The sequence below is a fragment of the Mus caroli genome, unplaced genomic scaffold, assembly GCF_978045245.1.
Source record: "Mus caroli unplaced genomic scaffold, Mus_caroli_1 scaffold_7, whole genome shotgun sequence".
NCBI lineage: Eukaryota > Metazoa > Chordata > Mammalia > Rodentia > Muridae > Mus > Mus caroli.
In genome coordinates this window covers 77,670,131-77,697,016 of record NW_028227262.1, presented here as the reverse complement: position 1 = coordinate 77,697,016, position 26,886 = coordinate 77,670,131, and the positions used below count along the sequence as shown (strand labels likewise).

The following is a 26,886-nucleotide window of genomic DNA, read 5'->3' as shown; positions in this document are numbered from 1 at the left end:
CTAAACTCAATGTAGAATTAATATCGAATTTTTAAGAATGTACAAAATTGACTAGGAATGTTTGCTTCTCTGATAATTCCCTATTTAAAATTTTCCCCAGGTTAATGAATGGTCACTGAAGATCAGAAAGGAAATGAGAGTTGTTGACAGGCAAATAAGAGGTAAATTACTATTTTATGTTTTCTATTCTATACTCTTTTTTAAAAAAAAAGATTTATTTATATATTTATTTTATGTATGTGAGTACATAGATACATCTGTAGCTGTACAGATGGTTGTGAGCCTTCATGTGATTGTTGGGAATTATTTTTTTTTTTTTTAGGACCTCTACTCGCTCTGGTCAACCCTGCTCACTCTGCTAGCTCAGTGCCTGCTTGCTCCGGCCCAAAGATTTATTTATTATTTTACATAAGTACATTGTAGTTGTCTTCAGACGCACCAGAAGAGGGTGTCAGATCTCATTACGGATGGTTGTGAGCCACCATGTGATTGCTGGAATTTGAACTCAGGACCTTCAGAAAGAGCAGTTGGTGCTCTAAACCACTGGGCCATCTCACCACCCCAATTCTATACACTTTTAAAAAAAAGATTTATTTATTTATTTTATGTATATGAGTACACTGTAGCTGTATAGATGGTTGTAAGCCATCATGTGGTTGCTGGGAATTGAACACAGGACCTCTGTTTGCTCCAGCCCCCCTTGCTCCAGCCCAAAGATTTACTTATTGTTATATATAAGAACACTGTAGCTGTGTTCAGACACATCAGAAGAGGGCATCAGATCTCATTATGGATGGTTGTAAGCCACCATGTGGTTGCTGGGATTTGAACTCCGTCAGCATATGAAGTGGTTACATTGATAGCAGAGGGTAATTTTTTTTTAATATCATGTCTTCCTTCCTGATTCATTACCTTTTGGGTATTTATGTGCCCGTGGGTATGGCATGTGCCAATATGAGTAAGTGTGCTTGCTTTGTTAACCATCTCAACTGCACAGAAATGTTTTTAAACTACTGCTGGCATGCATTAAAACAACACTGTCTGCCTTCCATAGCGTTAGGAAGAAGGACGGGGTGCACAGACTATTAGGTTTGGATTTTACCAGCACATTTTGAGAACTGGGGAAAATGTGGCCACATATTTACTTTTACTGATGGGAAGCTGAGGCCTCCAGCCAGCTCTGTTGGGACTGCAGTGGCTGGGGATGTTGCTGAGGTGGCAGAGTACCTGCCTGACATAGAATCCTGAGTTTGAGACCTTCCATATATAAACCAGATGTGGACCCCCTTGACTATAATCCTAGCATTTGGGAAGTAGAGGCAAGAAGATCAATTCATGATCTCCTAACAGGTATATTTCAATACTGGGAAGCAGCAAGTTCAAGGCTAGCCTCAAACACGTGCGGCCCTATCTCAGACAACAAAATGGGGATTGGGAGAACTCCAGAGGGTTGTCATCCTAGCTACAGATTTCCTTCCCACCCCACAGTGGCCTGCATAGCACTTTCCAGCACTGTGAAACTAGCCAGTAGGAAGGAAGTTTTCAGGTCAGTTCTAGCTTGATTCTTCTGTCTCGTAGCCAAAATATGTCCTGCCTCAGCAGTATGGTCTTACCATGTATTTCTGGTGGGCAGCCAAAAGGTAATGACAATGGCCTGTGTTATTATAGTGCTTCTGGGGTCTCCCCGTTATCACAAGTAAGCCTTGGCACTGAGATTTTTATTTAATAATAATCCCATGTCTTCTTGGAGACTTATTGTTGATCATGCATTTATATTTCTTAGAAATTAACTTTTAATTAACTTAGAAAGTAGTGAGTTTCCCTAAGGGTTTTTAGAGCTTTAGTTTTGGCTAATCACCTGCACTCTACTTCACTGATCTGCCCTATCCTTTCTTAAACCTTTAACATCCGATATTCCCTTGCCTCTACTATTATACTATAAGATTCTACTATTCTCTTCTTTAAAGGAATTTTAAAAAACACCTTTGTGAACAGAAAAGATTGCTATCAGAAAAGTGTCCCAGGATTATAGTATCACAACTTTAAAAAAGAATTAGAGATGAGAATTCTATTGTCAGCTGTGTTAATTTTGGTCTTAATACTTCTACTTCAATTGTAAATGAAAGTTTGAATGCGTCAACTATGAAACAACTGCTTTTCACACTGGACAATGACTGTGAATAATAACAAAAGAAACAGAAAGAGAACCCTCATAGTCTGTCTTTTTGTTAGAGATACTTTTCTTGAAAGTGGCGCATGGGAGGGGATCCCGAAGAACATGGTTGTCTCATTGAATTGAGGATTTGGAGGTCAGGGTAAGGGAGGCTAACATTTGTGTCCTGAGTAATAGAGAAGAGGAACATAGCCAGGGGAAGACCTCGAGATCTCCACAGGGTCTGAGGCTGCAGCTGAACACACAGTGGCTCTTACAGAGACTGACAGGATACTTACTGGGACAAAACAACTGCCAGGAAGTTTTAAGCTGAACCGTTTCCAGTTTCCAACAGAGGGTTGGAAGATGGTTTAGTTTTTCAAACACAGTAAAGAGATTTTGTTAAAATCTGAGACATTCAATACAGACTGGAAAAGGTTTACATTTAGTATTAAGGTAAGAATAAAGGCATATTTATGAGGAAAGCGCATGAACAGGTCTTGAAGTTGATCTGCAAGTGACTTAGCTGCCAGTCAAAATAAAACTTAATGCTCTTTAAAGGACTACAAAATTTTGACACCTAACAGTGAGTCATTCTCAGTGCCACGTAAAAAGGCCACTGCAGGGATGTAGAAAAATGACCCACACAGACAAAATAAATAAATCGGACAATAGAAATAGACCAAAAAAAAAAAAAAAAACCAATTAATCTAAAAGGGATAAGAAATATGAGGGTTTTTTCTCAGTCCTACTTTTTTTTTTTTTTCTCGAGACAGGGTTTCTCTGTGTAGCCCTGTCCTGGAACTCACTTTGTAGACCAGGCTGGCCTCGAACTCAGAAATCCACCTGCCTCTGCCTCCCAAGTGCTGGGATTAAAGGCGTGCGCCACCACCGCCCGGCTCAGCCCTACTTTCAATAATGGTTCTTAAATGCTTTAACCTCTCTTCTAGCCCTCCATCCACCAGAGGTAGTGGAAAAGAAAGGTTATTAGGATACGGGGGCAGAGGATATGTTTAGAAGTTGTTCTTTGGAGCCAATCACATCTGTGTTATCTGGAAATCAGCAGTTCAGTTCACAGAATTAATCAGCGGCAGCTTGATCCACTCACAAACCCTTCATGAATATATCAACAGTCAGGTTTGGTAATGTCAGCATAGCAAATGAATCAGCAGCAGTAGCATGAATTAGCAGAGACAGCCAGGCCTCAGCCGAATTGGCACAAGTCAGCAGGAGGGACTAGTACCACAGGGACTCCAGGAGTTCTTGTCTGTGTCTCAAGTGAAGACTCAAGACCAAGAAGCATTGCAAAACTAGCTGTGCAAGCAAGCCAAGCCCCAGTCACTGTGTGCTGTGCCTATTTATACTCCCTTCAAATATGTGTCCTCCACGGGTCTTGCCTCAGCACATGAGTCTGTATCAGCTGACATCACTCTGCCAATTGGCCCAAGTCCACTGAAGCAGCAGGGGCCTCTCGAGAAATTTTTTGGTGCATTTCTCTTTTTGGAGTCAGAGCAAGTGGAGCTCAGCAATGTGTGAAAGGTGAACCAATAAATGTGTGTCATCCTTTCACTTGTGTCCACTTCAGGAAAATACTCCTTCATGTGTTTGCTCCAAAAAAAACTGCCATCCAACACAACTGATTTTCAAAGATATCAGAAGTTTCCACTTAAGAAATGTTTAAAACAAAGTCATAAGCAAAAAAAAAAAAAAAAAAAAAAAAGAAATAAAGAAAGACTCCTTAAAGATAAAGCAAAACTTCACTAAATGGACACAACAACAGATTGGACACTATAAAAAAAAAAGGAGATTAAAAAATTTGAAGATAGTAACACAAACTATGCTACCTGAAAAAGATCAGCAGAGCTACTGTGACCTGTGGATGATGTTAAGTGGTCTGATGTGTATAATTTATCAGAAGAGTCAAGAGATCAGATGAAATTATAGCAAAATATTTTCAATAAGCCCATAGAGCCCAAAAATTATCTCAAAGCTGAATCAATTAATTGAGGCACAACATATTTAGTTTACTGAAGCATAGGACAAACAATCTAAAAAGAGGCACATTAGATGTAGGAAACAGTGGTAGAGCACCTGTTGCCTGAAGTGTGTGAGGCCCTGGGCTCAATCTGAAACACCATAAGTAAATAAATACAGAAAACAATAAGAATGGTTAAAACTTAATTATCAAAAATGATGTAAACCAGAATATCTTTACTATGGTAGAAAAAAAAGCTTTATACTAAATTTCTGTATATAAGCTGGGCGGTGGTGGTATATGCTTTTAACCCCAGCACTTGGGACGCAGAGGCAGGTGGATCTCTTGAGTTCAAGGGCAGCCTGGTCTACAGAGTGAGTTCTAGGACAGCCAGGGTTGCATGGAGAAACCCTGTCTTGGAAAAAAAGGGGGAAAATTATATCTGGAGAGAATACTGTTCAAAGGTTAAAGTGAAGTTAAATATTTTTAAGCTAAAAGCTGAGTCTCTTGCCAGCATAAGAAATGTTAAACTGTAGCCCGGGGCTGTAGAGATGGCTCAGAGACTAAAAGCACTTAGTGCTCCTTCAGAGGACCTGGGATTGGTTCTCACCATCTACACCGGGCAGTAACTCCAATTCCAGGGATTTGATGCCCTGGAGTTCTTGCTTCCAAGGGTACCTGCACACACATAGTACACATAAACTCAGTAGACAAATTGCATATATGTAAATGTAAAAAAAATCTTTAGAAATTGAGGGCCAAAAGAAAATCAAATCTAGATACACACAGAATGAAAACATTTTCGATATAATTAAATACAAGTAAACAGTGTTTTCTTCTTTCATTATTTAAAAATGTTTATAATAATGTGGCATGTAACATACAAAAATAAAATGTATGATATTAGCACAAATAGTTCATTGGTATCATATACACCCTATGTTGCATTTGATTTTTTAAAAAAATATTTATTTATTATTTTATGTACATTGGTGATTTGACTGCTTGTGTGTCTGTGTCAGGATGTCTGTGTGAGGATGTCTGTCTGTGTGAGGATGTCTGTGTGAGGATGTCTGTCTGTGTGAGGATGTCTGTCTGTGTGAGGATGTCTGTCTGTGTGAGGATGTCTGTGAGAGGATGTCTGTGTGAGGATGTCTGTCTGTGTGAGGATGTCTGTCTGTGTGAGGATGTCTGTCTGTGAGAGGATGTCTGTCTGTGTGAGGATGTCTGTCTGTGTGAGGATGTCTGTCTGTGTGAGGATGTCTGTCTGTGTGAGGATGTCTGTGAGAGGATGTCTGTCTGTGTGAGGATGTCTGTGTGAGGATGTCTGTCTGTGTGAGGATGTCTGTCTGTGTGAGGATGTCTGTCTGTGTGAGGATGTCTGTCTGTGTGAGGATGTCTGTCTGTGTGAGGATGTCTGTGTGAGGATGTCTGTCTGTGTGAGGATGTCTGTGAGAGGATGTCTGTCTGTGTGAGGATGTCTGTCTGTGTGAGGATGTCTGTCTGTGTGAGGATGTCTGTGTGAGGATGTCTGTGTGAGGATGTCTGTGTGAGGATGTCTGTCTGTGTGAGGATGTCTGTGAGAGGATGTCTGTCTGTGTGAGGATGTCTGTGTGAGGATGTCTGTGTGAGGATGTCTGTCTGTGTGAGGATGTCTGTGAGAGGATGTCTGTGTGAGGATGTCTGTCTGTGTGAGGATGTCTGTGTGAGGATGTCTGTCTGTGTGAGGATGTCTGTCTGTGAGAGGATGTCTGTGTGAGGATGTCTGTCTGTGTGAGGATGTCTGTCTGTGTGAGGATGTCTGTGTGAGGATGTCTGTCTGTGTGAGGATGTCTGTGAGAGGATGTCTGTGTGAGGATGTCTGTCTGTGTGAGGATGTCTGTCTGTGTGAGGATGTCTGTCTGTGAGAGGATGTCTGTGTGAGGATGTCTGTGTGAGGATGTCTGTCTGTGTGAGGATGTCTGTGAGAGGATGTCTGTCTGTGTGAGGATGTCTGTCTGTGTGAGGATGTCTGTCTGTGTGAGGATGTCTGTCTGTGTGAGGATGTCTGTCTGTGTGAGGATGTCTGTCTGTGTGAGGATGTCTGTCTGTGAGAGGATGTCTGTCTGTGTGAGGATGTCTGTCTGTGTGAGGATGTCTGTCTGTGTGAGGATGTCTGTCTGTGTGAGGATGTCTGTCTGTGTGAGGATGTCTGTCTGTGTGAGGATGTCTGTCTGTGTGAGGATGTCTGTGAGAGGATGTCTGTCTGTGTGAGGATGTCTGTGTGAGGATGTCTGTCTGTGTGAGGATGTCTGTCTGTGTGAGGATGTCTGTGTGAGGATGTCTGTCTGTGTGAGGATGTCTGTCTGTGTGAGGATGTCTGTCTGTGTGAGGATGTCTGTCTGTGTGAGGATGTCTGTCTGTGTGAGGATGTCTGTCTGTGAGAGGATGTCTGTCTGTGTGAGGATGTCTGTCTGTGTGAGGATGTCTGTCTGTGTGAGGATGTCTGTCTGTGTGAGGATGTCTGTGAGAGGATGTCTGTCTGTGTGAGGATGTCTGTCTGTGTGAGGATGTCTGTCTGTGTGAGGATGTCTGTGAGAGGATGTCTGTCTGTGTGAGGATGTCTGTGTGAGGATGTCTGTGTGAGGATGTCTGTCTGTGTGAGGATGTCTGTCTGTGTGAGGATGTCTGTCTGTGTGAGGATGTCTGTCTGTGTGAGGATGTCTGTCTGTGTGAGGATGTCTGTCTGTGTGAGGATGTCTGTCTGTGTGAGGATGTCTGTCTGTGTGAGGATGTCTGTGTGAGGATGTCTGTCTGTGTGAGGATGTCTGTCTGTGTGAGGATGTCTGTCTGTGTGAGGATGTCTGTGTGAGGATGTCTGTGTGAGGATGTCTGTCTGTGTGAGGATGTCTGTGAGAGGATGTCTGTGTGAGGATGTCTGTCTGTGTGAGGATGTCTGTCTGTGTGAGGATGTCTGTCTGTGAGAGGTTGTCTGTGTGAGGATGTCTGTGTGAGGATGTCTGTCTGTGTGAGGATGTCTGTGAGAGGATGTCTGTCTGTGTGAGGATGTCTGTCTGTGTGAGGATGTCTGTCTGTGTGAGGATGTCTGTCTGTGTGAGGATGTCTGTCTGTGTGAGGATGTCTGTCTGTGTGAGGATGTCTGTCTGTGAGAGGATGTCTGTCTGTGTGAGGATGTCTGTCTGTGTGAGGATGTCTGTCTGTGTGAGGATGTCTGTCTGTGTGAGGATGTCTGTCTGTGTGAGGATGTCTGTCTGTGTGAGGATGTCTGTCTGTGTGAGGATGTCTGTGAGAGGATGTCTGTCTGTGTGAGGATGTCTGTGTGAGGATGTCTGTCTGTGTGAGGATGTCTGTCTGTGTGAGGATGTCTGTGTGAGGATGTCTGTCTGTGTGAGGATGTCTGTCTGTGTGAGGATGTCTGTCTGTGTGAGGATGTCTGTCTGTGTGAGGATGTCTGTCTGTGTGAGGATGTCTGTCTGTGTGAGGATGTCTGTCTGTGTGAGGATGTCTGTCTGTGTGAGGATGTCTGTCTGTGTGAGGATGTCTGTCTGTGTGAGGATGTCTGTCTGTGTGAGGATGTCTGTCTGTGTGAGGATGTCTGTCTGTGTGAGGATGTCTGTCTGTGTGAGGATGTCTGTCTGTGTGAGGATGTCTGTCTGTGAGAGGATGTCTGTCTGTGTGAGGATGTCTGTCTGTGTGAGGATGTCTGTCTGTGTGAGGATGTCTGTCTGTGTGAGGATGTCTGTGAGAGGATGTCTGTCTGTGTGAGGATGTCTGTCTGTGTGAGGATGTCTGTCTGTGTGAGGATGTCTGTCTGTGTGAGGATGTCTGTCTGTGTGAGGATGTCTGTCTGTGTGAGGATGTCTGTCTGTGTGAGGATGTCTGTCTGTGTGAGGATGTCTGTCTGTGTGAGGATGTCTGTCTGTGTGAGGATGTCTGTCTGTGTGAGGATGTCTGTCTGTGTGAGGATGTCTGTCTGTGTGAGGATGTCTGTCTGTGTGAGGATGTCTGTCTGTGTGAGGATGTCTGTCTGTGAGAGGATGTCTGTCTGTGTGAGGATGTCTGTCTGTGTGAGGATGTCTGTCTGTGTGAGGATGTCTGTCTGTGTGAGGATGTCTGTGAGAGGATGTCTGTCTGTGTGAGGATGTCTGTCTGTGTGAGGATGTCTGTCTGTGTGAGGATGTCTGTGAGAGGATGTCTGTCTGTGTGAGGATGTCTGTGTGAGGATGTCTGTGTGAGGATGTCTGTGTGAGGATGTCTGTCTGTGTGAGGATGTCTGTCTGTGTGAGGATGTCTGTCTGTGTGAGGATGTCTGTCTGTGTGAGGATGTCTGTCTGTGTGAGGATGTCTGTCTGTGTGAGGATGTCTGTCTGTGTGAGGATGTCTGTCTGTGTGAGGATGTCTGTCTGTGTGAGGATGTCTGTCTGTGTGAGGATGTCTGTCTGTGTGAGGATGTCTGTCTGTGTGAGGATGTCTGTCTGTGTGAGGATGTCTGTCTGTGTGAGGATGTCTGTCTGTGTGAGGATGTCTGTCTGTGTGAGGATGTCTGTCTGTGTGAGGATGTCTGTCTGTGTGAGGATGTCTGTCTGTGTGAGGATGTCTGTCTGTGTGAGGATGTCTGTGAGAGGATGTCTGTCTGTGTGAGGATGTCTGTGTGAGGATGTCTGTGTGAGGATGTCTGTGAGAGGATGTCTGTCTGTGTGAGGATGTCTGTGTGAGGATGTCTGTCTGTGTGAGGATGTCTGTCTGTGTGAGGATGTCTGTCTGTGTGAGGATGTCTGTCTGTGTGAGGATGTCTGTCTGTGTGAGGATGTCTGTCTGTGTGAGGATGTCTGTCTGTGTGAGGATGTCTGTCTGTGTGAGGATGTCTGTCTGTGTGAGGATGTCTGTCTGTGTGAGGATGTCTGTGTGAGGATGTCTGTGTGAGGATGTCTGTCTGTGTGAGGATGTCTGTGTGAGGATGTCTGTCTGTGTGAGGATGTCTGTGTGAGGATGTCTGTGTGAGGATGTCTGTCTGTGTGAGGATGTCTGTGTGAGGATGTCTGTCTGTGTGAGGATGTCTGTCTGTGTGAGGATGTCTGTGTGAGGATGTCTGTGTGAGGATGTCTGTCTGTGTGAGGATGTCTGTGTGAGGATGTCTGTGTGAGGATGTCTGTGTGAGGATGTCTGTGTGAGGATGTCTGTCTGTGAGAGGATGTCTGTGTGAGGATGTCTGTGTGAGGATGTCTGTCTGTGTGAGGATGTCTGTGTGAGGATGTCTGTGTGAGGATGTCTGTCTGTGTGAGGATGTCTGTGTGAGGATGTCTGTGTGAGGATGTCTGTCTGTGTGAGGATGTCTGTCTGTGTGAGGATGTCTGTCTGTGTGAGGATGTCTGTCTGTGTGAGGATGTCTGTGTGAGGATGTCTGTCTGTGTGAGGATGTCTGTCTGTGTGAGGATGTCTGTCTGTGTGAGGATGTCTGTGTGAGGATGTCTGTGTGAGGATGTCTGTCTGTGTGAGGATGTCTGTGAGAGGATGTCTGTCTGTGTGAGGATGTCTGTCTGTGTGAGGATGTCTGTCTGTGTGAGGATGTCTGTCTGTGTGAGGATGTCTGTCTGTGTGAGGATGTCTGTCTGTGTGAGGATGTCTGTCTGTGTGAGGATGTCTGTCTGTGTGAGGATGTCTGTCTGTGTGAGGATGTCTGTCTGTGTGAGGATGTCTGTGTGAGGATGTCTGTCTGTGTGAGGATGTCTGTCTGTGTGAGGATGTCTGTGTGAGGATGTCTGTCTGTGTGAGGATGTCTGTGTGAGGATGTCTGTGAGAGGATGTCTGTGTGAGGATGTCTGTCTGTGTGAGGATGTCTGTCAGTGTGAGGATGTCTGTCTGTGTGAGGATGTCGGATCCCCTGGAACAGGAGTTGTAGACAGTTGTGAGTTGCCATGTGAGTGCTGGAAATTAAACCCAGGTCCTCTGGAAGAGTGGCCAGTGCTCATAACTACTGAGCCACCGCTCCCTGTTGCAGCTGACTTTAATTATGTACATGCCCAATATACATAGGCATGAGAATTTCTTTTTGAAAGTTCACTCAGAAGATAGTTTTCTAGTTCTCTACCTTGCATTTAGTGCCCAGCTATGTCCTGGAATATGTTTGAATGGAAGCTGTTCACAAAAGGGGAGTTATTAAAGATTATGAGATGAGATTATTTCCGTTGTTTAGAGCAGGGTGTTTTATCCTTGATGCAGGTAAGAGTCCTGGGTTGCTAGGTGCTCTGTTAGGAGAGGGATGTATGCATAGCCCAAGCAAAATAGATGCCCAGCTTGCTAAGTTTTCTATATGCTTGCCTGTCTGACTTCTGCCTCACCCTCTAGTTCATTGGTATTATAGGCATGAATCACAATGTCTGTATCTAATTCCTTTTTAGATACAAATGAACTAAACCATTTCATCAAAAGAAATTGTCAGAAAGCATTAAAGAACACTATTGAACTATATGCTGTCTACAGCAAACTCAGTTTAAATCCAAAACCACAAATAGATTGAGAATACAAAGTTAGAAAAAGATACTGCATCACAGATTTAACCAAGAGGAAGCGTGTAGCTTTATATCACGGTAAACCAGACTCTAAAACATTAAAAATATCCTGAGAAAAAGAGCTTATTATATTAATAAAAGTTCTAATATAATCTAATATCTACTTGATCATAGACATTTTCCATCTAACTAAATACCCTTAAAGTATGAAAGGGAAAAAAATTAAAAGAATTAGTAGGATTTCATTAATAGTAGGAGATTTCACTGTTCCATATGGTTAAGTAAAGAAATGTATTAGGACAATGGAAGAAACCAGCTATAGGTATTTAGATATATACAGTATTTCCAGCAACAGCAGAATATGCATTTTCTCAAGTGTGCATGGAACGTCCTCCAAATAAGATTGCATGATTGCCCCTAATTCAAGTCTCAAGTCTCAATCAACCTTAATCATTGAATCAATGATTAAAAAAATCCTTTCAAACAAAAAATAATCTTTGAACCTAATGGTTTCACTGATGAATTTTACTCAACATTCATGGAAGTGCTAATACCAGTTTGTGAACTTACAAAAGTGTACAGAGGACTTTCTGACTCAATCCATAAATGAGTATATCTTTAAATCAAAGCCAAAGATAGTTACAAGAAACCTGCCATCCGATACACCTTGTAAAAGTACTTAATACAATACTAAGAAGTCAAATATAAGACCATCTTGAAAGGATTCTGCGTCCTGGCCATGTTAGACTTATCTTAGGTTTCCTGTTTCTCTCTGTATTTGTTAACATCTCAGGAAGCAGCCGTGACAGTGGTGCTCCTTGACCCATTTCAGGGTTTCAGGACAGAGTCTGAAGATGGGGAATGTAGGACTTCTTCTTCACACGCCCCTTCTGATTTTCACAACATACAAAACATCTACACCGGGATCTTTCCAAGCAACATTTTTGGGAGTAAGTTAGCCCAAGTTGATTTAAAATTATGATGATTCTCCCTCTGTCTCTTGAGTGCTAGGATTATAGGTGTGTACCACCATACTTAAACCATCCAAGTTATTTGATCTCCTGCAAGTCTCCCCCAGTGCTGTAGGATGGAAGTTGTCACTGAGCAGTGCCCAGTGTAGGGGTTGCCTTCTTTTTCCACAGAGAAAAATGTGGTTTTGTGGTACTTCCTCTTCAGAATGAAGGTGGGGCTCCTTACATTGATACAATCTTACAATCTAGAGGTCTTGATCAGGTTCATTTTCTCTGCCAGTTAAATAATTAAAATGCAGAAAAAAATCTGGTGTGTGGCAGGTAGCAGTGGAGAAATTACAAACACCGCAGATAACATCAGACAGATGCAGGCATGTAGCAGATATACAGAGAAAGAGACCTGCAAAGCTGAGGTGGGATTTGGGAAGCCAAAAAGCCCAGTCTCTTTTCAGGGTTAGAGTTTTTGAAATCTCTCGAGAGTTTTCCTCCCCTAATTTAGACTTGGTCAATTTGAAGAAAGGAGGGTTGATCGGCCCACATCTGTGTAACACATCCAGATCCAGCCTTGGACTTATTCAGCCAGTTTATCATCAGGAGGCCCACTGAAGGGAAATGGGGCCCTTTCGGGAGCTTTGGTTTCAGATCCTGAGAAACCAACTCTTCCCTCTGCAAAAGGGCCATGGTTATCAGACCCACGGCCATTGCGCACTCAGTCTGTAATGTCCCCTATGTGCAACATTGTCTGGTTAGTTTCTTGGTGACCTAGTCCCACTCTACTATAGCTTCTGCTGACTGTTTCATTTTCCCCTAAAAATAGTATATAAGATGCTGTACTTGTTATTTAATAAACTTGCTTGGCATGTGACATAGCTTGTGCAAGACCTGGACATAAATTTTATTATCTTCTCTGCCTTCTGTCTTTATCTTCTGATCTCCTAATCCTCCCCCTCAGGACTCTGTCATGGAAGAATGGCCTGCTGGTCCAAATCAATGTTTAATTGTAGAATTATGAATGGTTAAGATGGTAAATTGTGTTACATGTATTTTGCCACAGTTTCTAAAATCCAAAAGTTTTTACTGATTATAAAGCCTATAATAATACAGACATGTCTACACTCTAGTTGATGCTGGTACAATGCTTCAGTGTGTTCAGGTTCTCTGTAAGCTGTAGGATTTTAACAATTACTGTTCAGAGATTGTGCTCCCTTGTTTCTTACCTGTAAGAAAGCTGCATACTGATGGTCAGAATAAGCTCTGAGATGCATGCACAGTGCTCTCTGAAGCTCCTCAGTATAGATAGGTACCAAGCAGGGTTAGAGCAGGCTCACAAAGGTTTTTAAGGTATAATAGGATTATACTTCTGCTTATTGTCAAACTATGTTAGTCTTGTTTCAGAAAGTAGTAAATACCCTTATATTAATATTTTTATTTCATCTACTATCCTCTGATAATTTTCTACTTACAGATGCAATGAGAGTATAATAAAAACAGTTTGAGTGCTACCAAGCCCAGTTTGCCCTTCCCATGTGTGTGTGTGTGTGTGTGTGTGTGTGTATACAGGTGGCCAAAGAGGGAGGGCGTCCTATTCCTTGGAGCTGGAGTTAGGCATTGTGAGCCCCCTATCGTGGGTTGTGACTTCTGAACTCTGGTCTCAAGATTGGGCAGCAAGTATTTAACTGCAGAAACACCTCTCCAGCCCCTACCCATGGCTTTTGATATTTTGTTCTAAATTTAGATATCCAAAGAGAAGAAGAGAAAGTAAAACGGTCTGTGAAAGATGCAGCCAAGAAGGGCCAAAAGGAAGTCTGTGTGGTTCTGGCCAAGGAGATGATCAGGTCAAGGAAAGCTGTGAGCAAGCTCTATGCCTCCAAAGCACACATGAACTCTGTGCTCATGGGCATGAAGAACCAACTTGGTAAGGCCCAGGTACCTGACACCCCCAATAATGCTGCTGCCATTGTTACTGTCAACACTGGTTTCCTTGCGTAGAAAGAAGAGGATCAAGTCTCTTTTATTTTTTGTTTTTTGTTTTAAACTTTTCACATTGCCTTAACTAGGGTACTGTACAAATGTAGAATATTATTGTTACTATTATTTTGTTAATCACTTTTTTGCCAATGGTTTTGAAATAATGAATCTACATAGAAGTCTTTGTTTAGATGTTAGAACATATTGAATGTATATGTTCAGCTGCAGTCCATACTCTCATAAAATGAACATCTGCTTTTATTCTATTTAGATATGATACCTTTTCATAGCATTTGATTAAAATTCAGATTCTGTTTGATCTTGGAAGCCCTGTGTACTCTGACTTCATCTCCTCCTTGTCTCCTTCCTTCTCTACATCCATCTGTACTGCTCTCTCAGTTCCTGGAACTGGATCAGCGTATGCTTATCCTAGAACCTTTGTATTTAATGATCTCTACAAGTACACAGTGCCCCATCTCTTGAAATGATTGGTCCTTATCCTACAGGTCTCAATTAAGATGTTAGGCACACAGTAAGGCTTCTTCTAAAACTTCTGTCAACAACATAACTCTATAACTCTTTTTTTTCCCCCTCTCTCTCTCCCTCTCTCTCTTTTTTACTTAATGGGGTTTCTCTGTTTAACAGCCCTGGCTGTCCCACGACTCACTTTGTAGACCAATTTGGCCTGAAACTCACAGAAATCTTCCTGCCTCTGCCTCCCAAGTGCTGTGATTAAAGACTTGTGCTGCCAAGCCTGGCTTCTAAGTAATTGATTTCTAATGAAATTAACATGTTCTGTTAGTTTTTTAAAAAACCATGCTAGGAACTGAACATAGAACTTTGTATTGGCTAGGCAAGTGATATACCGTAGACCTATATCCCCAGTCTTGTTTGTTTGTTTGCTTGTTTGTTTGTTTGCTTGAGTCTCAATATGTAGCCCTAGTTGGCACAGAACTCAAAAAGATTCATTTGCCTCTGCTTCCTGAATGCTGGAATTAAAGGCATGGGCCACCATGTCTCACATTGCTGTATTCTTAATGTATACACTGTGTCCAACTAGAGCCAGACACCTTGTCTGTCTAACCCATGGCTCTCTCTAGCTTAGAAAGGAGTGTCATGTAACACCTGTGAAGAACACATCCATAAGTAGGTTCAAATGCTAGTGACTGTTTCTCTGTAGTGTGTGGTTGTTTTCTATATGTACTTTGAATATTAAATGTGGAGCAAAATCCTTGATTCATTAGTTCACTTTTTGGAGACTTTTATTATTTATTTTTTTAGAATCTTATTTAGCTTTCCTTTCTGTATATGAATGTTTTGCCTGCATGTATGTCTGTGTAGTATATGTGTGGAGTACCTGCAGAAGAGGACATCGTATCCAGTGGAACTGGAATTCTATACGACTGACTGCTAGCTGCTGTGTGGGCACTGAGAATCAAACCCAGGTCTTCTACAATTGCAGCCTGTACTCTTAACCACTGAGCCGTATCTCCAGCCCTCTTTTTTTTTTTTTTTTTTTTTTAAATTTATCTGTATGTCTATATATGTGCTTGTGGGTGCTGGCAAAGGCCAGAAGACGGTGTCTGATCCCCCTTGGAGTTAGAGTTACAAGTGGTATCCTTTGCAAGAGCAGCAGGTGTTCTTAACCACTGAACCATCTCTAGCTCTATTTATTAGTTCATTTTTTCCAGCTAGTTTTTATGGCATTTTTTCTTTCCTTTTTCTTTCTCTTTACTATCTCCCAGTTTTGATCTTAGAACTCCTATATTTCAGAAAGTCCCTCAGGACATGCAGACTACATGATATTGTAATTTAGATCCCTTATCTACGGGGTGTCTAGGTCTAAATGTTTGTACTAACTCTGTTTCCAGGTGAGGCTTGTATAAGTCACCTGGGCTCAGGCACCTTCACTGCCTATTTTTATTGTAATTGCTTCTTATATACATTATCTGCTTATTGTTTTTAGGTATTTGTAAGATTTCTCAGCAATAGTGTGATATCCCTGTATTAACTAAAGGCTAAAGTCTTGAATAGCACCTTTCCTTTTTGGTCTCTTTGACGTAGGTCAAATTACATTAGGCTTAATTGGGGAGGGGGTCTTGTTAATGATGGTTGTTTTTGTTTTTTAAGATTTATTATATATATATGTATGTATATATATGTGTGTGTATATATATATGTATGTATATATATGTGTGTGTGTGTATATATATATGTGTGTGTGTATATATATGGATGTATATATATATATGTATATATATATACACACATATATATACATATATATAAATTACATTATAGCTGTCTTGAGACACACCAGAAGAAGGCATCATATCCCATTGCAGATGGTTGTGAAATACCATATGGTTGCTGGAAATTGAACTTTGAAAGAGCAATCAGTGATCTTAACTGCTGAGCCATTTCTCCAGTCCCAATGATGGTTGTTTTTGAGACAGGGTCTTATTGTATACCTTACTTTTGGGAGTCAAGTTCTCCTGTTATGTGGATCCTAGGGAAGGAATCAGGTCATCACTGTGTTGGTAGGCACCTTTGTATATGGAGCTATCTTGCTGTATCCCCCTGCCCTGCCTTTTGACGTTGCAATTAAAATTCAGAAAGGTATAAGTACAATTATCTTAGGAATCAAATTGAAAGCACATACTTGGAATAAATTAAGTAAAAACCCCAATAAGCTTGATCAAATCAATATATGTTTATAATTGCAAACTGCTAGATTCCAGAGGGCTGTAAAGAGGAGTAGAGAATCAAGAGAGCTGTCTTTCAGGCCCTGAGGAGGTCTGAAGCAGGATATGAGGATGAGTGGTGTGTGTGTGTGTGTGTGTGTGTGTGTGTGTGTGTGTGTCAGGAGAGGGAGATGGTACATCTGAAAGGACTGCTTATGTAAATGCCCTGGGGTCAGAGAACTGTGTTTGCAACACTAAAGGAAGACCTGGGAGTTTGGGATTCTGAGCAGGGTGTGTAGAGATGTCTGGAAAGGATGGGCAGTGAGGTGCAGAATATTGTTTTTACAGCTGTTTGGAGACTGATTTTTAAAGACAAGTTTAAAGTGAAGCATGTTGTAGTGACAGTACAGATAAAGGGCAGTGGGAGTTGAGTTGAGATATTTTGGGGAGATCGAGGGAGGAATCTGAGTGGAAGGAGTAACTGCACAAAGACAGCTGAAATATTTCAAGCTGTGTTCAGGAGAGTTTGACAAGAGTGCGCTGAGGAGAAAGTTGGAAAGGGGGGCTGGAAAGGAAGGTTGAAGTCAGAGTTTTCAAAGTTAGGTAAGGGATTTAACCTCACACTGTGGGTATGGAGAACTAACTTTGGGTTATTGTGAACACAAACTATAGGCTCAGGGGACTCTGATGCCAAAGATGGAGATCCTAGGGCCTGAGAGGAAATGGAATGGAATGAAGGCATGGAAAGAAAGGTAAATGTGAATAGAGTGGAGAGACCTTAGTGACACCTAAGCAAGCGTAAGGGAGGGAGCCTGGCAAGACTGCAAGGCCATTAATGAAGGACACTGAGAGCTCTGGAGGAAAACATGCTGCTGCAACAGAAAGGATCACCTGGGACTAACTGGGCTGGTGCCTCAAAATCAGTGACTGTGCTGGAATGTTTATGTTGGGAAATTTAATACAGCTGAGGGGTAACAGTATCGAACCCCAGAAGGAAGGAAGCAAAGGAAAGTCTCCATTCTGGGAGTAGGAAACAAGCAAGGCTTATAACCAGAGTTCCCAAGCACAGTTTGCTAGTCTTGGCCCTAGAGCTCTGTATCAGCCCTAGCCTGTGACTGCTCTGAAGGGTTTTTTCATTAAGATGTTCTCTTATTAAAATGGAGCTGTCCCCAGGTGGGTGATGTTACCCTTTGCCAGCTATTAATATATTGTTGTGATTAGATACTTGGCAAGAACAGCCTTCTGACAGCAGCTGCTTGCAGAAGAAGACAGATGATGAGCATGTTTTGACTGGGGGCAAGAGTTAAGGAAGAGGTTCAGAGGTGGGGCAGGAATAGAATTACCAAATGATCTTGCAATTCTGCTTCTGGGTGTGAACTCAAGAATGGGAAACAGAGGCATGAACAGATAAGTGCACCATCACATATTCCTATGTGATTCGCAGTAGCCAAAGGGGGAAACGATGTAAATGCCCATTGGTGGGTGGAGAGATAGATACAATGTTGCATACACATATTAGAATGTTATTCAGCCTTGGGGCTGGGGAGATGGCTCAGTGGGTAAAAATGCTTGCTGTACAACTAAGAGGACATGAGTTTGAATTTCCAGCACCTATTAATAGCTGGGCATGGCCACTCATGCCTATAATCCTAGTATTGGGTGAGGATGTTAAGAGACAGACAAATCCCAGGAGCTCTCTGACCTGCCAGCCTAGCCAAAACAGCAAACTTCATGTTTAGTGAGAGACCCTGTCTCAGAATATAAGGCGAATAGCAGTAGAGAAAACTCCAATGTCTTCTGACTTCCTTATGTGCTCAGGGCATACACATTTGTACACACATACCATGTGCATACAAAATAATGCTCATTCTTAAAAATGGAAAAAAAAACTCTGGCATGTTACACTGCATGAGCCTTAAACATACCTTCTAACAAAGTCTAGATACTGGCACATATCTAAGTACCTAGAATATGGGCTTGTTGTTTTAAAATACAACAGAAATATGTAAAATGAAATGTTCATACTTTGGGCGGTGACATTGTGGGGTAATACATACATAGTATAGGTTTTTGGTGTCCTTGGCTCTGGGAAGATCACTGTCTCATTGGGTGTGTATTTCTGGCATGGGCTGTCCTAGCAAGTCAGCTTCTCCAATTCCTGTGTGATTTTGAAATAGCTGCAGCTATTGTCTACTTCCCTGTAAGTAATTACAGTTCTGTCACCACATGTCAGAGCGTAGTTCTCTTTGTCAGGGATGCAGTATGTTTCTACCTTCCTGGCAGAATCTTACCTGTAAGGGCTACAAACCCCTTCTTCATCATAACTCCTTTCAGGACAGCATCTAAATTACCCTGCTATATTTTGATTTTAATCTAACACAAACACACACACACACACACACACACACACAGATTAATTACAGAGCCTCAAATGAAATGCTTTCTCATGTACTTAGCATGAACTTATTTTCTGATTGACAGACCATAATTACATTTCCATGATAAAATGTGGTTGTGATCTGCTAGGTCAGTTAGCATATTCTATATTCTTCATCTTTCTTGCCTGGCTTTTTAACATTGTTACAGTGCTGAGGACTGAACCCCAGGCTGTGCATATGCGAAACAAGCCCTCTGCCTCTGGGCTGTGCCTTTAGCCCCACTGTGTGTTACTTTGAAGTATATGTTAATATTGACTTATTACCCTACTGTGTAATACATTTCATAACTGAGTCCTCCTGACTCTGTGACACTCACTACCATTTGGCCAGCAGTTTATGACATTTATACCCTTCAAAAGTCTCTCCTGCCTGGCATCTTTTGTAAGCCATTGTTCTCTACTTCTGTGATTCTACTTCTGTGATCTTTTTCATTAGGATGCACAATGTAGGTGGTTCATGGCTCATCTGTTTTCCATGTCTGCCTTGTTCCACTGATTATTATTATTATTATATTATGATAATTATTATTATTATCTAGATTCCTCCTTATTGTTACGAGTGATGGGACTTCCACTCCTTTAGGACTGAGTGTAGTATAGTGCTGTGCTGTATTAGTTTGGTGTCACTGTGCCCAGGATACCTGACCTATGGGAGACAGGTTTATTTTGACTCTCAGACATTTCAGTTCATAAGGACATGGCAGAGCACATCAGAGTAAAGAGGTTGCAGAGAGTGAGACAGAAAGGGGCTGGATCTGACCTGCAAAGAACTTCTCTTACTTCTGCCAGGCAAACCCCAGTTCCCAAAGTTTCCAGATACCCCCATATAGTGTATCCAGCATTTAAACTGAGCAGAAGCAGACGGGTGCTGGGTATGAGGGTTAAGGTGGTGACAACAACATTTCAGATTCAAACCAAATAAGTCTGTAGTTTCTTTATCCATTTGTTTGTTGACGAGCATGTAAATTTGGTTCCATGTCTTGATTATTGTGAGGCTACAATGAACTTAGAAATTCATATATCCTTTTGACCTTCTCACTTCACTAAATTTAATATATATACATACATATATATGTGTGTATATATATATATATACACACACACACGTGTGTGTGTGTGTGTGTGTGTGTGTGTATGTGTGTGTCTCTTCCCAGTATATATACTAGACCACATTCTCTTAGTTGTTTTGTTTTGTTTTGTTTTGTTTTGTTTTGTTTTGTTTTTTAAGAGAATCTTTATATCATTTTACTGTTTTGTTGTTGTTGTTGTTGTTTGAGACTGAGTCTTTGTGCTGGCTAGTTTTATGTCAACCTAGCAAAACTAAAGTTATCTAAGAGGATTCATAGACCCACATGAGATTTACCTGTGTGTGTGTGCATGCATGTGTGTGCACATGTGTTCAGGTGCACACACCTGTGGGTATACAGAGGTCAGAGAAGGATATTGGGTATCCTGATCTATCACCTTCCACCCATTGCTTTGAAACAGGGTTTCTGGTCAGTTTCTGTCACTGTGATGAAACACTATTGCCAAAAATCAGTTTGTGAAGTAAAGGGTTTATTCAGTTGACACTTTGACAGCACTGTTCATTGAGGGAAGTCAGGCCAGGAACTCAAACAGGCTAGGCTTGAATTGATGCAGAGGCCATGGAGGGGTGCTGCTTACTGGCTTGCTTCCCCGTATTTACTCAGCCTGCTTTCTTATAGAATCCAGGACCACCAGCCCAGGGATGGCGCCACACAGAATGGGCTAAGCCGTCTCCCTCTGATCACTAATTGAGAAAATTCCTTCTAACTGGATCTCATGAGGGCACAGTTATCAACTGAGGCTCCTTCCTCTCAGATGACTCTAGCTTACATCACTTTGACACAAAACCAGCCAGTACATTCTTAGATCCTGGAGCTAGGGTGGTGGCCAGCAAGCCCTAGGGACCCTCCTGTCTCTACCCCTACAACACTTTTTACAAGATGCGGGAATTTGAACTCAGATCCGCAGGCTTGTAGAGCAAGAACATTTGCCTGCTTCACCATCTCCCAGCAACCTTAGTATTTTCTAATACCTGTCTTTTTATATCCTCTTAATGGCATAGATGCTTTACTGCCTGTTTCAGCTGCATGGATTCTTGAGCCATCTTCTAATGCTACCTGCCATGCATTAACATTTGCCTTTCCTCTCTTTCCTCTTCTTTGACGAGGAGTGCAAACAGGCCAGACTTGAGCTGATGCAGAGGCCGTGGAGGGGTGCTGCTTCCCGTAAAAAGTGTTGTAGGGGTAGAGACAGGAGGATCCCTAGGGCTTGCTAGCCACCACCCTAGATCCAGGATCAAAGAATGCATTGGCTGGTTTTGTGTCAAAATGATGTAAGCTAGAGTCATCTGAGAGGAAGGAGCCTCAGTTAAGGACAGTGGTCAGAGAATTGAAGAACACTTCTTATCTTGGAAATGCTCAGTGCCTGTTAGACAGGCATTTGCCTGTTCACTCATGTTTTCTGTTAGATAAGAACGCTTCCTAGGGTCAGGATTCTGCTGAAGTTAAGTGTTCAGTGTGTACACTGCAGTACAGGAAAAGTGTGTGCAACTGATAGTGAGCAACTTGCTTTGCAGTGAGTGAACGACTCATGCAATTCTGTAACACATTGGGAAGGTTGCTCACTTGTCACTTGACTGTTAGCAATGAGCACAGAGAGGGAATGGTCATTTGCTTCTATGGCACTTTCCTGCAAAGAAGATGTATAGTGTCAGATCACAGAAGGCTTTTCCCTAGTAAGGAACTGTAGCTCTGTGTTGACCCACATAACTTACTCGGTTTTACTTCTGTTTATCTCACTTTTCTGAGGACAGCAGCTACAGGCTCTTCCCAGAGCAGACACTATCATCTAGTGGGTAGGAGACTCGCTGGGTAAGCTTCAAGCCTTCTGTTTCCCACTGTGGTCTTATCCTTAGGCTTGAGCCCAGCCTTTCATTTGTGACTTGTTTCCAGGTGTCATACTAAGCCTCCCTCCACGGTGGCTCATTGGTGTGAATCTCAGAGAGTTCACACTATACTGTCTAGTGCCTTAGTTTGGGTTTCTATTGCTATGAGGAAACACCATAGCCAAAAGCAAGTTAGGGAGGAAAGGGTTTATTCAGCTTATGCTTCCACATCACAGTTCATCCTCAAAGGAAGTTGGGGCAGGAACTCAAGCAGGGCAGGAACTTGGACGTAGCACCTGATGGAGAAGCTGTGGAGGGGTGCTGTGTACGGGCTTGCTCAGCCTGTTTTCTTATAGGATCCAGGGCCACCAGCCCAGGGATGGCACCACCCACAATCACTATGCCTCTATCAATCACTAATTAAGAAAATACTCTACAGGCTTGCATGTAGCCCAATCTTTTTTTTTTTTTTTTTTTGATTTTTTGAGACAGGGTTTCTCTGTGTAGCCCTGGCTGACCTGGAACTCACTTTTGTAGACCAGGTTGGCCTCGAACTCAGAAATCCGCCTGCCTCTGCCTCCTGAGTGCTGGGATTAAAGGCGTGCGCCACCACGCCCGGCCTATGTAGCCCAATCTTATGAAGGCATTTTCTTATTTGAGATTCCTTCCTCTCAGATGACTAGTGTACTGGCTATTTTTGTGTCAACTTGACACAGCTGGAGTTATCACAGAGAAAGGAGCTTCAGTTGAGGAAATGCCTCCATGAGATCCAACTGTAAGGCATTTTCTCAATTAGTGATCAAGGGGGAAAGGCCCCTTGTGGGTGGGACCATCCCTGGGCTGGTAGTCTTGGGTTCTATAAGAGAGCAGGCTGAGCACGCCAGGGGAGGCAAGCCAGTAAAGAACATCCCTCCATGGCCTCTGCACCAGCTCCTGCTTTCTGACCTGCTTGAGTTCCAGTCCTGACTTCCTTTGGTGATGAACAGCAGTATGGAAGTGTAAGCCGAATAAACCCTTTCCTCCCCAACTTGCTTCTTGGTCATGATGTTTGTGCAGGAATAGAAACCCTGACTAAGACAACTAGCTTGTGTCAAGATGACTTAAAACTGTCCAGCAGAGCTAGGTAGGAGTCAGTTTTAAAAAATTACCTCTCAGACATCTAGCACAATGACATATCTTAAAGGTGTGGCAGAAAGTTTGGCAGCCCATGTACTAGAGGAGTCCAGAGTGGAGCTCTCTCATTCTGTGTTGTCTTTTGGACCCTCCTGGGTGATACAGCCTTTCCTTTTCAGCGGTCCTGAGAGTAGCTGGTTCTCTGCAGAAGAGCACAGAAGTGATGAAGGCAATGCAGAGCCTTGTGAAGATCCCAGAAATCCAGGCCACCATGCGGGAGCTGTCCAAAGAAATGATGAAGGTGACTGGGCTAGTTGTGCTTTCTCTACAAAACTCTGGGGTCCTGAGCTGGGGCTGTAAGGATGTGACGGAGAGGGAGAGAGAGAGAGAGAGAGAGAGAGAGAGAGAGAGAGAGAGAGAGAGAGAGAGAGAGAGAGAGAGAGCACTCCTACAAGTGTCTTAAGAAGAGGCTGAAACGATTTCTTTGCAAAGCATCTCAGAGGCTGGTGGGATTGTTAGTGTTGAGAAGAGGAATAAGAATGCCTAGATCTCCAGACAGGGAACATCTCGCAATGGGGTCTGTGAGTTCCAGCAGAAGAGGAGACAAAGAAATACCAATTTCACTATATGCTGTGAGAGTGTTGGTAAAGCTGGCAAGGAAGGTGATTATATTTTCTTCAGTGCTAGAAAATAAATTGTGTTGTGCTTTAAGTCCATTCTTGTAACCACTCCCCTCTGCTTCTCAATGTCAAAGGTCATTTGTTTAGGAGCCCCAGATCTGGCCTGGAGGCTGTAACTGTTGATGGTTTTTTAAACTATAAAAAGGCGAGACTGAGAAGCAGATAGAAAATAGTAGGTACCTGTCACCTTCAGGATAAGGGTGTGACAGCAACTATACTACTGGCCTCCAGACAGGGCCAGGAGGGCAAGTGATAGGCATTTTGGCCTATCTTGATCTCCAGGTACTCTTTTGGGGTAGCTATTTAACACAGGGCATTGAATCTTGAAGCTGCCAGGCAACCCAGGGACTCTTGGATTATAAGTCAGTCTGGAACTGGGGCACAGGTGTGTCTGCTCTTGTCATCTGAGCTGACATCTTTCTTTTTTTAAGATTTATTTATTTTATGTATATGAGTACACTGTAGTTGGACAGATGGTTGTGAGCCATCATGTGGTTGCTGAGAATTGAACTCAGGACCTCTGCTTGCTCCTGCCCTGCTTGCTCCGGCCCTGCTCACTCTGGCCCAAAGATTTTTAAAAATTTATTATTATATATAAGTATACTGTAACTGTCTCCAGACACACCAGAAGAAGACGTCAGATATCATTACAGATGGTTGTGAGCCACCATGTGGTTGCTGGGATTTGAACTCAGGACCTTACAGAAGAGCAGTCAGTGCTCTTAACCGCTGAGCCATCTCACTAGCCCCTGAGCTGACATCTTGTATAAGTGCTATTTTGTACTTTAGACTTGTGGTCTGACAACCAAGAATATACAACTCAAATTTTTGTATGTGGATCTCCACCTACCACCCAGAATGTTTTATCTGTGACAGTGAACCATACACTGGACATGGCGGTGCGCAGAAGGGTTGTGAAGGGGCTAGAGAACAGATGGGAAAATATCATAAAATCCCAGGGCTAGCTCTTCAGAAAGAAAATGTTTGGGCAGTAGCAGCAAGAAATAGATTAGAGGGGCGTGTCCTTTACATGTGGTATGTGCCCACACTAGAGATTATTATGCTTATAGAGGTGGATGATGGAGGAATTTTGGAGTATAATTCCAAGCTGGCACATTTTAACTTACATAGCCACCAAGAGAGAAGGGAATGAGTTTATTAAGACGACTCTCTAAGCTCTTTTTCACAGTGGTTTGTGAACGCTAACAGTATGATGTGGAGGAAGCTTGTGTATTGTAGATTCTGGGGACTGAGTGCTAACAGTGGTACATGGCTGAGTGCATATTGAGGCTGTCCATAGTGACCCAGCTCTGAGAGAACAGGGGCATGCTTTTAGGCATTGCATTTGTCCCCAGTGCCTGGTTCTGTGGCATAGGCCAGGAGTTTGATGAATGGCTGCTATTAAGTGAATAAGTAGATAAATGATAACTCCTCTCTCCAGAATGAGAAGGCCATTACAACTTGGGTTCTGCTAAGTACTTTTAACTAATTAACAAGTAGTTATTGACCCTCCTTTTTGTTTGGTTGAGTTTTTAGTTTTACTTAGTCTGTAAGAACTTCTTAGTTTTACGACAGAATCTCACTGTATTAGTTGAGGGTGTCCTAAAACTAGATGTGTAGCACAGGCTGCAAATAATCTTCATGCTGCAGCCCCTAAAGTGCTATCCGTTGAACAGTAGACTGCAGCATTGAAATAACTTTCAACTAGCTAGGCTGTGAGGCCTACCTTTGTGACCATGAATATGAGTTTGTTCATTTGGGTTGGGTAAGGGGCTATAATTGGGCTAGATACTCACTAGATTCATGTCTAAGAGAGTCACCTCAGGGGTCAGGGAGCACAAAGACTGGAAGGTTAAGTGGATGGCTGGGACATGGGTAGAGGCCATAGCCATCACTGCCACCTGCTCCAGGGTGTGCAGACAAGGAGCTACGCCTCTTGGTTTTGCAAGGCTACTGGGGTTCCCCCTCTTTGACTGCGTGTCTGGGGCCCCTTTCTGATATGGAAGAATATGCTTCTGACCCTTTGCTCCAACAGACACAGAATGGTGTCATCGAGAGTTGGGGACACTGTTAAGTGTTACGTTGGGGACAATTGCAGGGCTTTGGAGAGCCGTTTTTGCTTCATGGTCCCTTGCTATTTTTTTCTTTAAAAACATTGTGTGTGCAGGGGCTACTCACTCAGAGGAGAGGGGGAGGGTGGGTTGGGGATGGATTATGGGAGGGGGTGAGTGGGAGGAGGGCCATGAGCAGGATGTAAAGTGAGTAAGTTGTTCATGTGGGGGTGGGATGTGAGCACTGTATGTGTGCATGTGGAAGCAGAGGTTGACTTCTGGTGACTTCCTCGATCACTTTCTACTTTTTTTTTTTTTTTTTTTTTTTTTGAGACAGAATCTTACCGAACGTGCAGCTCATCCGTCTGGCTAGGTGGCCGGCGGCTAAGCTGCCTCGGCTAGAACACCCTCCTTCCCCCAGGGCTGGGTGCAGATGGGAGCTTGGGGGTCCTCAAGTTTTGTGGCACTTTACCAACTGAGCTATCTCCCCACCTCCATGTTACTTTCTGGGAAAGAAGGCTGACTGCAGGGCAGAGGCTTCTAGTAAAGTGACTGGTTTTGCTTTGTAGTCAGAAACCCTTGGCTTCTCTTCTGATGATCAGTGTTTGGTGATTAATTGATACTCAGTACGCCCATCGGGGTAACCCTACTCCAGCAGTTGGGACCTGACATGCTGGGATGTTTTTTGAGCATTTTCTGGATTCTGTGCCTGCTCAGGCCTTTGTTATTCTTGTGTCTCTTGTAGCTTTCATCCTGTGTTTTTACCCTTGCCCCTCAGGTTTTATTTGCAGTGTTAGTGCAGTTGCTTTCCAAGCAGCTCAAGGGTCTTTTTTCATCTTCTCAGCATGTTCCTGAGGACTGCTTTCTAAGTCCAGGTTAATGCAGGAACTACTACAGTGGCTGCACTTGCCTCCTTCCTGCAAATTTAGAGCACTGTGTGCTCTTGTGCCTTGTCTGCAGAGAGGCCATCATCCAACATTTTCTTTGCCACCTGGGAAAGGGGCTAGACTCAGAGAGACTAGAATTTTCTCTGAGGTGTTGGTGGGAGCAGATGTAACGTTGAGAGAGGTGGTGTTCTGTTCTCTATTCAGGCTGGAATCATAGAGGAGATGTTAGAGGATACATTTGAAAGCATGGATGATCAAGAAGAAATGGAAGAAGCAGCCGAGATGGAGATTGACAGAATCCTCTTTGAAATCACAGCAGGTATGAGCAGGAGCCCTCCAGCCCTGCCCTCGCCCCCTTTCTCCCTGAGTCAGTCAGCACTAGCTGCATCAGCATTTGGAGTATGCAGGGTATTTCTTAAGGAATAAGTCAAGCTATATACCTAGTTTTCAAGAAACAGGATTTTTAGTTTCTAATTTTCACAATGAAAAGAGCTGTTAGGAATTTGACATTACTTTAAAACATGTCTGTGTTAAATACAGAAAAAAAG

At 43.0% G+C, this 26,886-nt stretch overlaps 1 protein-coding gene across 5 annotated transcripts in view; it reads left to right on the top strand.

The window, feature by feature from the left end:
* Chmp3 (charged multivesicular body protein 3) overlaps positions 1-26,886 on the top strand; it is a 45,553-nt gene that overhangs the window by 9,170 nt on the left and 9,497 nt on the right. For 4 of the 5 annotated variants that reach the window (XM_085840541.1, XM_085840539.1, XM_085840538.1 and 1 more), the window contains exons 2-5: positions 101-161; positions 13,343-13,522; positions 22,900-23,021; positions 26,543-26,657. In XM_085840541.1, coding sequence (XP_085696667.1) covers positions 101-161; positions 13,343-13,522; positions 22,900-23,021; positions 26,543-26,657 — 478 coding nt within the window. Of the gene's footprint in view, positions 1-100; positions 162-11,567; positions 11,587-13,342; positions 13,523-22,899; positions 23,022-26,542; positions 26,658-26,886 lie in introns of those variants that run through there. The other variant, XM_085840543.1, reaches the window with a different exon arrangement.